This window comes from Sprattus sprattus (assembly GCF_963457725.1).
Source record: "Sprattus sprattus genome assembly, chromosome: 5".
NCBI classification, from domain to species: domain Eukaryota; kingdom Metazoa; phylum Chordata; class Actinopteri; order Clupeiformes; family Clupeidae; genus Sprattus; species Sprattus sprattus.
Genome location: NC_137924.1, coordinates 21,538,694 through 21,553,907, shown reverse-complemented (window position 1 = coordinate 21,553,907; position 15,214 = coordinate 21,538,694). Strand labels below are relative to the sequence as shown.

Below are 15,214 nucleotides of genomic sequence, written 5' to 3'. Positions count from 1 at the left end.
GATGAGGACTGTTTGTGTTTTTCCATTGTTATTGTAGTTTTGATTTTTCTTCATCAAATCAAGTTAATGCTGGAGTCGTGCTGTTGCTGGTGGTTTTTTGTGTGTTTTGTTGTTGTTGATGATGATGATGATGATGATGATGATTGCACTGTGCATCTCCTGATTTCCCTTAATCACTCCAGTCTCTAGTTTTTATGTCGCAGCTGCGTAGATGATGAAGCCTGTTGATTCATCAGCTGCTCAGTTTTGTGGAGACTTTTTCGTTTTGAAACTTGTCTGTATGGGTGGTGGTAAAGTGTGTCTGTCTGTGTCGTCTGTGTCTGTGTCTGTGTCTGTGTCTGTGTCTGTGTCTGTGTCTGTGTCTGTGTCTGTGTCTTTGTGTGTATTTGTGTATTTGTGTATTTGTGTGTGTGTGTGTGTGTGTCTGTAAAGGAAGGGCTTTTGGGGTGCTCTGACCACACCGGTTTATCCTCCATCAATGTTTTAAACGGTGCTTTGCAATTAAATGAGTGGGCAAGGGTGATGTTAATGAAATGGCCTTTCCGTGATGGATAGATGGTGGCTCCACGGGCTCGAAGCCTGCAGTCGGCAGAAGGGCCTCATTTGTGCTCAGCTGATGGATAAACTCTTGTTATTGGGCCCAATCAGCAGTTCTTTTCAGGGGTGGACCAGGGGAGAAGCAATGTTTTTGTACATGTCATAGCTAATCGATGGGGGGTGGCAGGTGATACAGAGGATTCTAGAAAGTTAAGTAGAGGTGGAAGTAAGCAGTGAGATCAGTATGCCTTCATCGTCTCATTGACTGGAGGTGAGGCCTGAGCTACGTTTCTGGGAAATATTGATCTAAGCAGTATAGATACTGATTGATATTGGCAGTATTGCTAGGAAACATTGATTAAACTGTATGTAGATGATGACCTAAGGCATTTAGCAGACACTTTTGTCCAAAACGTCTTCCAAAACAAAAGAAAAAGAAACATTTAAACAAATACAAATAATTAAAATTGAAAACAATCAATGAATGTTAATAAGAATGAGATTAAGAATAACAATTCAAGATATCAAATCACTTAATTGTATTAAATATACCTAGAAAAAAAAGTATGCCCTATTGTCCTTCCTATTATGCTGTTCAAATTCCAGGTGTCCTATGATTCACCTTGTTGGGTTGGGATGGCAGCATACTCAAAATTAAAATCCGGCTCAGTGTGTCTGAGAATGCTGAGGCCTGTAACCTGCCTGGCTCGATAGCTGGAACTATGCTAAGTGGAAGTTAGTGCTCCAGCTGCTGAGAGCCGGAAGAAAATAATTGAAGACTGTAGGTGCACAGCTGATTGGCATCTCACCACACTCATGCAGGGGGAATTGGGAGCTCTCCAAAGACACGAGAGGGAGTCGTGGGGAGGAGGAAAGTGGGCTGGGGGGGGGGGGGGGGGGGTCACAAGAGAAAGATGGAGGTGAGAAAACCCACAACAGATGCCCCTGTTGCCGTTGGTGGGTAGAGCAGGCCCTGTGCGATGGTGCCGTAAGAGTCGGCAGTCGTTTGAGTTGTTAGAACCACCAAGGGGCCAGGGCCAGGAGGAACACCACGCAGAGAACCACCTGCAATATGAGTTCAAAGCTGTCACTGCTTTCCTTTGCATTCTTTTTAGTTCAGATGAGGCACTTTTGTTGTTCTCTCAAACCCAGACACATGATAATCTTCAGAGAATGAAAGTTGCGGATGCAACTTCAAAAGGAGGCCAAACTAAATGTTTAGCATAATGACCTTGTATTTTTTTGTCCACTTTCATATTTTCACAATATCTAAACAAACCAATCTGTTAAAATAGTATCAGACATTTTTCAACTGGTGCTAATTTAAAAAAAAAAAAAATGTAAACTGCCACCTCCTTATTTCCCCTCCTTTTTTTACCATGAATGAGTCATGCCGTCACTGCTGGCCAATTAGATCTCATTTCCTGGAAGGCATTGCAGCTGTCATGAACACCTGACAAACAGTCCTGCGGCCCTTCCCTGTCCCACGACAGCTTGTGCCCGCGGTGACACCAGGGACCAGCAACCGGCAACCGCTATCCCACATTAGCCCTCCGTCTCCAGGACCCCAGGATTAATCGCAAACTCAAACACAGACGCCCATCTCCCTAATTACCATTAGAGACCAAATAAATGATCTCTCCCTCTCTTTCTCTCTGATCAGCCCTGGCTAAAGGAATGGCCTGGTGCCTAATTGTTTTGGCAACACTGACTGTTGCTTGGGGGGGGGTAATAAATGTGCTATTCCCTCGATCGTTAGCCTCTAAATATCCACGCAGTAGCAGATGCACGGATATGTTTTGACTCATAAGTTAAGCTGACATCAAAAGCAATCTACTACTTTGGATGTTGCTTCATGACTTGCAGAGCAAAATTATCTCTGACACGGTAGGACAATTAAGAGACTTTTATTCATTGTGAATTAATAGAAAGGCACAGATAATTAATTCATATGCTGTGGATGGAGAGTTAATTATCTAGCAGGCTGTCGTCTTTCTAAGGATGTTTATTAATTCTTGTCAGAACAGGTCAAAGCACAGAGACAATATATTATAACAGTGGAGGCCTCAAGCTATGTGCAAGTAGGGAGATATTTAACTGATTTAAAAACTTTGAGGGTGTCTGTGTCTGTGTGTGTGTGTGTGTGTCTGTCTGTCTGTCTGTCTGTCTGTCTGTCTGTCTGTCTGTCTGTCTGTCTGTCTGTCTGTCTGTCTGTCTGTCTGTGTGACACAGAGACAGACAGACACTGTCACTGACTTGCCATGTTTGAATGTCTATGAACAGAAAGACTGCAAGAGAGAAACTGAGTCCTAGATAGAGAGTGTACTGAGATAGAGAGAGTGTGTTAGGGAGATATTCTGTAGAGACCTTAGATATGAAGGTTCCGAAGGTTCCCTCAGGAAATGGCGCAATGAGTTCATTTTGAAAGTTCTAACAACTATTGTATAATATGAAATCCAGTAACACCAAACCAGAATAACCAAATTGCAAATCAAAACAACACTATTCACAATTCTCAGATCTCTAAAATGATTATTGGATAGGGAAGTTTGAGTAAGAGTACATATCTCATTCCCACACTGAAAGCCATTTATTTATCGCTGTTTTACTGTTCTGTTTCACTGTCGGAATGGAAGCTAAACGACAAAGTCAAATCATTAATCTATCCCCTGGCGACCTTGTAACATTAACGGTAATCTTCTGACACGGCTCCAGTGGGACTTTGAACGACTGGATTAAGTTGTTTAAGAAGAGCAGGGGGTAGGGGCACTTCTCCCCCTTGATTCACTACATTGATATCAGAGTAAGCCCTTGCCCCATTGATGTTCCATTATTTCTCTTTTTTTGCAATGTCTATGAGAAGCCATTAAACATAATCAGCAAGTGGTTGTGATTACTCTTATCCCTAGACTGCCTTTTATTGGTGAGCTGATATTTAGACATTACACTTTTCTTTAGGCTGTGCAGTAAACTGTGTTTCCTGGTTGCTATGTGTAGTTGCTATGCCATCTAACTAACTAACTAGCTAGCTAAGGAAACTTACAGATAACCTTAAACAGTTTGAAATGGCAGTTTCATTTAGCATGAAATGATGGTTAGTTATCAAGCTGACGCTACAGTCTCTTCAGTCTCTTTAACTTAATACATTGTAATAGGAAAAGGTAGAAACCCTTAGGGTGCTTCGCCCCCACTTTAATTTAATTTAACAGCGTATCAGTTCATATTAATAAACACCAGCAACTGCCAACTATTAAGATGGTTCATTAAGCTAGAGATAGCTAGGACAGTTCATAGCCAGGTTAACTGGAATGAGACCTGCATGATTTACACATCTCTCAGAGGTTTGTGCTCCATTGCATCCCATTTAATACAGTCTGGTGGAAATAGAATAGACTGAGTGGGAATGAAAATCTATCCCATGTTGTTTTTACCTGATACATAAATGGGTTTTTGTAAAAAGAGGCTTAAGCAGTCTGGATGAATATGAACTACATGCTCAAAGGTAGCTTTTACTGCCTTAAAAGATGTATTCATACTCAATCTTTCGCCTGGAATTCAATATAATTTTGTGTCTGACTGGAGGGCAATTTGAGGGGAAAAAAAGAACATCAGCCTTTACAGATTAATTCCTTATTAAACCATCTGTTATCTGAGACATGTGTGGATGTGGCAGTTTATTTGGCCCTTAAAAACTAGAAACTCAATTGTAGCGTAACTGGAGATGTTCGGATGTGTTTCAGCGGTGTCCCATTGGGAGGGGTTGTGTAGTAGGCAACAATCAATTTGTGTGTTTGTTTTTTTTTCATGTGCAAATTCTGAGAGTGGTAAAGTAGTTTGAGCTGTTCGGATTCCCTCATAATTGGCCAAAACTGATCCCAGGTCAGAAAGCGCTAAGGAGTCTGGTTGCTCTGTGCAGGTTTGCTGACTCCATCCGGGGGATGCTTAAGCTGATCCTGGTGCTGATGCTGGCCGGCGCCTCACTCTCCGCCACCTGGTTCACCCTCACCTGCCTGACCAGGCTCACCCACCTGCCCTCCACCAAAGGTACGTCCACACAGGAACGAATCTAGGGAGCTGAGCCTGAACTTGGTCTGTTTCTTAGCAACCGCCAGACGAAAGAGATGATCTTTCTAGCATGCACCTGCCCTCAAATGTTTGAGGCTCTCAGAAGCCAGTTACTTCATCATATCCCCTCAGGAAATTGTGTAGACTCCTGCAAGATAGATCTATCGAGCTTGAAGTGAGAGTTGGGGTGGGGAGTTTGGGGGTGTTTGCCACCGAGGCTTAGTCAAACATCTCTCATTAGAAGCCTGTCAGTGCAGCTGTGTTTATCTGGCTCCGCCGATGAAGCCGTAACGGTGGGGGGGGGGGGGGGGGTGTGCAGAAAAAGAAAGAGACGCTCAAGCTGGAAGCAGAGGAGATCATTAGGTCCAGATCAGTGACGGGAAACGAGGCATCCTGGGCGCACCCCGGGCACAAGCACGCCCCGAAATCCAACATATGCCCAGCTTTGCTTTGCCAGCTCCTACGTGGCCATCCATTATCATCATACTCACGCTGCGGCACCTGCCTTTTGTCTCAGCACACATGGCGACAGTGGTAGATCGATGCCAGGGAAAGCGCAGGGTGTGCCCGTCCACCTGGCATTGCCAACCGGCGCCAAGCGGGTCCCGCAGAGATCACATGTACATTTTGTACCAGGACGTGTTGTGATACGGGCTGTTTGGATCATTGCATTGATATGTTTTCTCTGTGTGGTGACTTGGCTGGTGCAGGTTTTGAGGCAAGGTCACAAACATGATGCTGTTGAATGTTGTTTCCATGTTGGTAAATGTTGTTTTTTGGTGTGTATGTGTGTGTGTGTGTGTGTGTGTGTGTGTGTGTGTGTGTGTGCGCACTCTCTTTCTCTCTCTCTGTCTCTCTCTCTCTTTCTATCGCTCTCTCTCTGTAGCCACGCTCTACACCTCCTGTATCCTGCTTGGTGTCTTCATCAACAGCAGCGTACCCATCTTCTTCGAGCTCTTCATCGAGACGGTCTACCCAGTGCCTGAGGGCATCACCTGCGGAGTGGTCACCTTCCTCAGCAACCTCTTCACAGGCCTCCTCCTCTTCTTCCTCACCTTCTACTTCACAGGTATCGACATCCGTTGTGTTCTCCTCTTCGCTCGCCTCATCTCTTCCTCTACACCTCCTCCTGTTCTCCCATAACTGGAACACTTCCTTAGGCTGAAACTTTTGTTTTTTAACCATACAGTTCCAGGCATCTCCGTTTGAGTAAACCCAGGCTCTGCAGTATATTACCACTGTCCCTGTTGGCTTCCAGATATGAAGGGAAACTCAATACTTTTATTTTGTTTTTATGTTCAGCGCTGAACTCGACAGTGCTTCTTCTCATTGTATTATTTTGGCTCCTAACCCCCTACCCACACATACACACAAACACACAGGTAGAATCCATTCTCTTTGCTCACCCACGCTCCTGAGCAAAAAAAGGATGGAATTTTCTTCTGTTTTTATTTCTTTCGGGTTGGGGGTATTGGGTAGAACAGAAATAGAGGGTCAGATATGAAACCCAACCAAGTTGAAGCTGCAGATGCAGAGCGGCGTGCTTGATGCCTCTTTAGAGGCAGAGCCTGCTGTGTTTGCCCGAGCTGATTAACCTCCCAGCATAAGGTTATGCGCATCACAGAACCAATTAGGACCAATGGTGAATAATGTGCTCTGGGAACACAGACAGAACCCCCATCCCCAACCTCCCAAACCCTTCCTCACTTCCTCTCTGTGCAGTCGGCCAAACATGCCCTCTCTAAATCTGCATCTCGCTCTACTGCTCTACTGTCTCCTGATTCAATTGGGGGGGGGGGGGGGGGGGCGCTACAGGTGATGCTCTGTGTAAGCGACCCCTAACCCAACAGCATGATGGTGTGTTGTTATCCACACCCAGATGGTTTGGGTCTGTGCTGGAGTCTTTACAGCCACAGGTGCTCTGCCCCTGCCCCCAGGAAACAAGCCCAGGCCAGCAGCCCCTCTGTGCCCCAGTGCTGTGGTGTTGGTGGGAGGGAGGGGTGGGGGGTTGGGGGTGGTGTTGACAGAGGACAGGTGCTCATTCATATGCATTAGCTGGGGGAGAAGGTGTGCGGGGCTGGTTGTAATCGTAGGGCAGCAGCCATGAGTCATGATGAATTACACTGCAGCGGAGACTGAGCCAGACTCCATCGGCGTCCTCCTCAGATGAAGATATCTGCTCCGTGGGGAAAAAACTCAGGGTTCTATTAATGTTATTCTCTCTTTCACTCCCTCTCTTTTTCTCGTTCGTTCGCTCTATCTCCCTCTCCCTATACCTCACACTTTCTGTCTCCTCTCCTTGTCTCCTGTCTTTTTCTTGCCTTCCTTTTCTCTATCTCACTCACAGACAGCTCTCTCTTTCTCTTTCTCTCTCTCTCTCTCTCTCTCTCTCTCTCTCTGTCTCTCTCTCTCTCCTCTTGCCATCTTTCCTCTATAATGTTTGAACTGACAGCCCTGGTATATTCTCTAACGGTGGGTTTAAAGGGGGTGCTGGAGGCAGTCCTAATATTAAGGCTGACTGGCACCAGCCCCCCTCACACCCACCCACCCCCCACCCCTTTCCGCACCCCCAAGGAGGTGATTGGGGCAGGATGAGATAAGCCTGGCTGAGCTCTCTAAGCATCTCATCTCCTTATCAGCAGCAGATCAGTGCCAGCACCATGTCTGTGAGTGAGAGTGGACTGCTGGAACACGGGCACAGAGGTGGTGAACTGGGACTGCAGTCGTTCTGTGTTGCGTCATTCATAGATTTGTGTGTGTGATGCTTCCTTGACATTGGCTGGAAGTAAGACAATGTAAGGGTTCTTGGAGGGAGTGAATTCACTCAGGGGCAACATGTCCATTTCTTCAGACCACTTTGTTTTCAGCGTAGTAAAACAGTGTGTGCGTGCGTTTGTGTGTGTGTGTGTGTGTGTGTGTGTGTCTGTGTGTGTCTTTGTGTGTGTCTGTGTGTGTCTTTGTGTGTCTGTGTGTCTGTGTGTGAGAGAGAAAGAGGGAGACGTACGTAAAGAGATTGTATGTATGTGTGTGTTTGTGTGCGTGTGTGTGTGTGTGTGTGTGTGTGTGTGTGTGTGTGTGTGTGTGTGTGTGTGTGTGTGTGTGTGTTTGTTTTTCTGTCGGCCCACCTCTGAGTTCATCTGCGTTGGCAGACAGTTGAATCTGATCGAGATGATTTGGATTTCTGCTTGTTTCATCAGATCTCCTTCTTAGCTGCGCCTAGCAACAACAACCCCCCCCACACACACTCACTCACTCATTCACACACACACACTCACACACACACAGACACACTCACACACATCCCCATGTCCTTAGCAATACAAACAACCTACTCCACTAAGAAAACAAAAGGAACTTTCTCTGCAGGATGCAGGAAATTGTTAGCATTTTATTGGGGATTTCCTAAAAGAGGATTAATTGCATTTCATACAAGACCACACTCCAAACTCGGAGACTCGCCCTCGGACACTCACATTTCTTTGATCACTCATTGCCATTTCAAAGGCACAGATTGAATGGAAAAATCATTGCTTCTCCATTACCTGATCGCTTTTTTTTTTTTTTTAAACAAAAGATTAATGTAGTCCATTACCGTCCTCTTTCACTGGGGACTCAAAGAACTATTGACTTGACTGAGTTCTGCTTTGCAGTTTGTTTCAAATTGCCCTCCCCTGCCCTAGTCAACAGGTTTCTGTTCTCTTTGCCTTTTAAAAACTGACATGTTTGTAAATGATACTTTGATCATGGCTGGATTGGCTTAGAAAGACATCATGTTTCTGTGTGTCCCTCGCTCCTTTACGGCCTCCCCTGTTCCCGAGTCGTGAGACTGCTGATGAAATTCCCTTTGGTCACTGATGCTCCCCCCCTCCCAACCATCCCCCTCTCCCTCACCCCCTATCCCCTAGTGTCGACAACACACACCGTCTGAATGAGAACTGCCCTGGCGTCGTCTTCACCGCTGCTTGCCGCCGGTGCTGATGTGCACTTGTGCGCCGTGCTGCGGTGATTTAGCACGGGTAAGCGGGCGGAATGCAAAGCAGGCCTCCACCAGCGCCTCCACAGCCCAGCTGAGCCCCAGCCTCTTTGTGTCTCCATCAAAGAGCTGTCGCTCCGCAGGTCCACTCCGCCCGCACGTCTTCCTGTTGTTTTCATGTGCCACTGACAGGTCAAAAAGCTTTACTGAAGTCATTTTCTTCTTCTTTCCCATTTTTTTTGTATCCCCCCCCCCCAACATCTTTTTTCTTCAGAGATGTCGTCTGTTTTCTTATTCACTGAGCTGCTTTCATAGTTTTTGGTTTGATGGCTCCACAGGAGGCCTAGTTATGCCCATACACATAGCTACTTTCCGAAGTGCCAATTCAAATCAATCTTACTCTAAAAAACGATTTCCCCCCACCATGTGTTCAATGGTAGAATAATTGTTATTTGGAGTAAAAGTGTAATTTCCATGTAATGGTTCTATATGGTGGTCTATATTTTTGGTGTATATGTATTTTTTTCATTCTTTAAAACCCGCCCTCAATGATGGATGTTATATTTGTGTGCCATCATGTCCTTGCATGCAGAGATAATTGGACCTGCTAACTTTCAGCCCTACACCAGTCACTCTGGTGAAAGGCAGAGAGCACACAGACATTAAACTTCCACCCTCCCAACATACACACACACACACACACACACACACACACACACACACAGCAAAAGCACTATCACTCTGCGCGATGAAACGGCAACAATTAAGAGTAATTACAGCAATAAAAGACGGCACCTCTGAGATGCCTTGGCCTTCCCCACACACTCTCTCCACCCCCAGCTGACAGTGGAGCAAGGAGCTGGTGTTAAAGTGATGGGAAACGCTTCTATCCACAGCCGTCATGTCCTGGCTCAGCATGCAAAAGGCAGACCATCACAGCGGCGAGACTCCGCTTTTTCTATAGCATCAGTCTCGCTGACAACCCTTTCAGGAGAGGGGGGGGGGGGGGGGTGGGTGGGGATGAGGCAGGACTAAAGGAGCACTAAACTAATGTCTGAAAGAAGTCTGCGAAAAAAGTAGCAGAACAAGAGAGGAAGACTTTGAGAAGTTGTCAACCCTTAACCACTTCTGTTTGTGCGGGTCATTCCAAATGGCCCGTCATCCCCAAACCCCACCACCACCACCCCCCCTGTAGCAAATAACGCAGCGCTAGAGATCACCAGCTGTGCCCTCGGCCGCTCTGACCCCAACAGAAGCGTTTGATTGGATTACCTGCGTGTGAGCAGGCAGCGCCCCACTCTCATTACCATTCATTGGGCTGCCGCTAACCCAGACCGCTAGCACCTTTAGCTCATCTCGGCTCCGCTACCTGCTCCTGCATCTCCTACTAAATTGATGAGACCAGTTGGTCGGCGTGAGCCGCAGACACGCCGGGCCAGATAAACACAACTCTATTAACCTGAAGGAGCTGCCGCCTTCACCCGGCCGAGAGCAGGAGAGGGCCTGATTAATGAGAGCGATCTCACCGGGAGTGTGTGTGTGTGTGTGTGTGTGTGTGTCTGTGTGTGTCTGTGTGTGTGTGTCTGAGAACCGGTGATGTATGAAGCGTCCCTGCTGGTCTGTTCCGCTCCCAGTCACAGCACCTATATCTCTCGCCTTCTTTTCACTCTCCGTTCCCCTTCATTATGCTCGTTTTGTCTTTGTTTTTGTTTTCTGTTTGGGTCTTCATTTAGAGGCACTTTGAGTGCTCCTTAGAGGAACTGGAGTGTCACTCTGGACAGATGAGCCGTAATGCGGTTGGTTTTGAGATGAGCATACAAAGCCGTTTAGACTTGTAAGTGTAAAGATCCAGTAGAGAAAAGTTCGAAAAGTTAGAACAAATTGAGGCTCACAGTCCTTTGTGTCCACCACTGATTCCGTTCATACAGCATGTTCTCTTTTTATATTTTCTTTTTATTTCTTTATTTGAAACCCGCCATGCTAGATGTTTTCATCTCGGCACCGGTCCTCCCAGAACAAGGTGATGACCCAGCATGCTTTGCTTCCAGCTCGCCATCGATCCAGCACCCTGCATGGTGCTCGCTGGGCCATTGATCACGCCTGCTGTCTCAGACCAGACATCACTAGACCTGCAAACCAGACCTATTTTGTATTAAGATGAACAGGCTTGCTGAGTTCCGGGGGGTCTTGTTGTTTGACCTGCTTATTTCCGTCTATTTTTGGAGGAGTCCCCTACTGGGCCACAGATGCTTTGGAGCGGTGTCTGCTGTTGGCCATAACCTACTCACTTTCAACTGGCAATTATGTGCCTTCCACAGGGGCGCTGGCAGTGAGGTGCCCTCCATGGGGGCACTTGGGTTCTGTTTGCTCACACACACTTAGTGTTTGAAACCCATCACACTTTTCATGAATGCCATTTTTGTTTTGTTCGTGTTCCTGGTGTGTACTATCTATCTATTGGCAATTAGTAAATTAATAAATACATACTTACCTCCTTACTTACTTACTTACTTTTTCTCTTTCTCTATTTCTCTCTCTCTCTCTCTCTCTAAGGAAATTCTGAAAGGATCTATCTAATTGCCAATAGATGGAAAAAATTGTGTGTGGAAGTGCAGAGAAAAATGTGCATAGACACTGTCAGCGTTGGTCTTGGCTTTGCACCTCAGCCTGTAGGAAGCAGTGCTATAATTGAATTGTATTGTCAAGGAAGTGTGATGTTATGTGTTCTCAGACCTGAGGGTGAAGATGCTTCTTAATACTTAACCGCAGCAGAACAAGTAGCAGTCGCTGGTGCAGTACAAATGGAATGTGTGATAAATGTGGTAGCTCTCTCATTCGGAGTCAGTGGCAGCTGTAACTGGGTGGATTATGATGAATTGTTTTGGAAGTCTAGGAAGGTTTTTGCTGACTGCAGAGGCAAACACTGAGCAGTTATAATGTCAGAAAATGTCCTGGTTTCACTCAGTGGAAGAGTTTAGTCTGCCAAAATGTGGCTTCTTGGCACTTGCAAAAAAGATTCATTCTTAATGTGACTGCCCTGCTTAAAGAAAAATTACAATACAAAACAACAAAATGTGATGTTTTTTGTTTTTTTTTAAACAACAGCTGTTAAAACATTCGTCAGTTATTATGGTTGCTCACATCTCTTCCCACACATCGAACCCCTGCGCTCTTCAGAGATGTCTTTTTTTAGCAGAGCACTCCAAGCCTAATCATCCTTTCAGTTCACCCAGGCCACAGAAATTGTTACATGAACACTCCGCCTCAACATGCTCTTAGCATTGTGTGCTGCTATTATGCCTGAACCCCAACTGAGTCTTGAGTTGTGTTGTGTTTTTTTTTCTCTCTTCTCCACTTAGATACATCCTGGTTGAACTGGTGTGTGACGGGGTCCTGTGTCTTCAGTCTCATCCTCATCCTCATGTTCCGAGAGTCCTACGACCGCCTCTACCTGGACGTCTTTGTGTCCGTCTGAACTCAACATCACCCTTTTTCAAGAAAAAAAGGAGAAGCTACAGCCCTTTTTTTTTAAAGAAAGAGAGAATGAGAAAGGAATGAAATTGCAGTTTTTTGCGCTGGATTGCACACAGAAGAGGAAACTGAAACTGCTAGAGCAGCAAGACAGACATGGCGCTGTGTCTGTCCTCTGGTTTTATTGACTTTGATACTCTAAGAGGACCTGCTGTATGCTGTTTGTTGTTAATGTTGTAAAAGTAGGTGACGACAGTTGCTTTCAAGATATTGATCGGGATCACAAGGGAGAAAAAAAAGGACCTAAAGTCCTAATGTCACTTAGTGTAGTTAATGTTTCTTACCAACGCTGAGCTTTTTCTCTCTTGGTCTTGATAATTCTTGGTCTTGGTTTTATAATTATTAATGTCGTTTTTTATATATATATAAATATATAAATATTGTCTGAAGGTGATAACAATGTCACCCCAGTTTTGGGCATGAGGGACCTCTTTTGTTTACAATGTTCAAATGGGTGGAGTGGTTGTTTCTCTAGCCATAGATGTAGGAGCTCTCAGTAAAGCCATGCTAGCTCAAACACACTAGTACCATGCAGCTTAGCTCGTTAGCGCTGCTGATGAACCAGACACACTCTTAATCAGAGCCTTGACGGAGGCTGTGGCGTCACTGCAACAAGGGAGCACTCAGTGGTTCAAAGTCACTCTTAACATCCACTTCTGAAGAGCAACATAGGGGCGGAGGTGTGTCCGTTTGGAAAATGTAGGCGATTTCAATGACCTGTGCCGATTATGAAATTACATATGGCCCACCCCCCAGACCTATTATGCAAATGGTGATTAGTAATCCATTTCTCTCTTCTTTATGGAGTAGGTTTTTTGTAATGCCGGTTATGATTGGACATGGGTTACCATGCCTTGTTAGTGTAACTAAATGGGCACCCAATCAGCAACCTGCTTTACCATATAGACCTCTTTTTTGGTGATGCTTTTTTAAGGGTGGGTTTGCTTACTGAGGAAGTGATGCGCTTAGTGGTCAACGTATAGCGGTTTTGCCATTTCCACAGGACCTGTGGGCCCGGTTATTGGAACCACACAATGCACAGGGTTGGGGTTGTCATGTTATTTCAGATGGTAGTCATGGAACTTTTGTAACCTTTCCAGTTCTCATGGAAGCCTAACCTCACTTGTGCCGAGCATGTTTTAAACGGTTTTTTTTTTTAACTCAGTTTTGATACAGTTGCTGTACTTGTTTAAAACGATGTTTATTTATTCAAGGGATCAGAACACTAATTCTGTCAAAATACCGCTGTGGATAACCAAGACTGTTAGAACACACTATGGAAACTCTAGCCAGCAAACCACACAGCATGGAGAGCGACTGCACAAGTGGCACTGGTGCCCTGCTGTAACTACAGTGCACAGAGTTCACCAGCAGGGAGCGCTGTGCCCAACAGACCCACTCTCGGCAGCAACTGCACCATCCCTACCCATGCCACGTCAGACATCTGATTAAACATGAATCCTTTTTTTTTTTTTTCTTCAGTGGGGGACTTTAAAGAGATCTCCCCAGCAAGCTGTGACCCGGATTCAAAAGTAAGGACCTGTGCAAAGACTTTCACAGACTGGACCCACAGCTGTGTCGAGGGGTTTGTGTAGGCTTTTGGAAATAGACTCCCCTGTCTTCTCAAGCCACTACTCAGTTGTGCAGACCCCCGACCATACACACACACACACACACACACACACACACACACACACACATCCCTGCCTAACTCCACAGGCTCCCGGCATTTGGGATTTCTGCTCCTTAGAGGCTTGAGAGGATGTGTTTGGGGCGGATGAGGCGAGGCCAAAGCCTAATGAAATGTGTAATTTAGCGAGGGTCTCCCCTGGCTCTGGCCCAGGCTTCAAAGAGAGAACAAGTCCCCCCTCTCTGGCTGCCCAGAAGTGGGGACCTGAGCTGACCATGGCCACCAGACCACTGGATGTCTGAGGATCTTCTGGGAGATCGACCGCTCCACATGGACTCCATGGCCTGTTTTTACCCCATTTAAGATGGGTTGAGTGTAGCGGTGTGATATTTTAACACGGTTCAATGTTGGTAAGAGGCTCTGTGTGTGTTGCCCCTTCCTCTGCTGTGTTGTGCTGTGCATAGGACAGAGTGAAGGGAAGAGTCTCGTACGGAGTGATTCCACTTTGTAAAAAAAGATGGTGTCTTTTACCTGGTGAAAATGTTGCCTTAATTAACAGTGACTGTGCATTTTGCATTTTCTTCCTCCCTCCCACCCACTCTCTCTCTTTCTCCTGCTCTCTTTTCCTCCTGCTCTCCTCTCTCTCTTTCTCACTGTGACAATGGCGTCATCTCAATGCAGTTTCAGGGTCATGGGACGATACCAGTTCTCACTGGTGTGTGCTCTCTTGTTATATAAAACAGGGGTTCATGCTGTACTGTGGTTGTCCTTGTCCTTGCCCTTTCTGTGAGATGTATGTCAACGATTTTCTGCACCTTATTAAAACGACTTTCTTTTTTCAGAAGTCTGCCTCGCCTTGTTGTTCTGAAGAGAACCCCCTTACAAATACCACAAATCATACTCAGCATGTGCAGTGGTTAAGTGTTATAAAACTTTTACATCAACACACTCCTCAGGCAAACGGGAGACATTCGTGCAAGCCTCCATTCCTTCAGTTAGCATGCAACATAAAAATACCCCACTCCCAAGTCCCAACACACAGTCTTACAAACACACTCATCACACACAAACACAGATAGGTACACCCACACACGCACCTCCCGAGATGGAAACAAATCACGACCTTCCACTCGAGTGAGCTCATGTGTTTGAGCTAGCAAGCACGGCATGTCCCCCTCATCGCAAACACATGCACGCACAGACACCCAGCCCCCTCCCTTAGCTAAGAATGAGGTCACAGATAGCTGTAGAGTTGAATAGAAGGGCCCTGATTCTTCCCTGTGTGTGTGTGTGTGTGTGTGTGTGTGTGTGTAATGTGGTCCTGTAATCCTGCTTCAGCCCATACTGTCCAGTCTTCCTCACTCCTCATTCACAAAGGGGACCACTGGCTTAGCCAGACAGCTTGTCTCTTCCTGCCTGGAAATGTACAACATGTGCCTGGGGTGTCAACTCAGAGCAGCTGCAGGTCTCAATGTTAA

At 46.0% G+C, this 15,214-nt stretch overlaps 1 protein-coding gene across 1 annotated transcript in view; it reads left to right on the top strand.

The window, feature by feature from the left end:
* Window positions 1-14,424, top strand: part of slc49a4 (solute carrier family 49 member 4) — a 35,368-nt gene extending 20,944 nt beyond the window's left edge. The window contains exons 7-9 of the mRNA XM_080838476.1: window positions 4,454-4,581; window positions 5,489-5,671; window positions 11,935-14,424. Of these exons, the coding sequence (XP_080694602.1) occupies window positions 4,454-4,581; window positions 5,489-5,671; window positions 11,935-12,050 (427 nt within the window). The 3' untranslated portion in view covers window positions 12,051-14,424. The remainder of the gene's footprint in view (window positions 1-4,453; window positions 4,582-5,488; window positions 5,672-11,934) is intronic.
* Window positions 14,425-15,214: the final 790 nt, after the last annotated feature.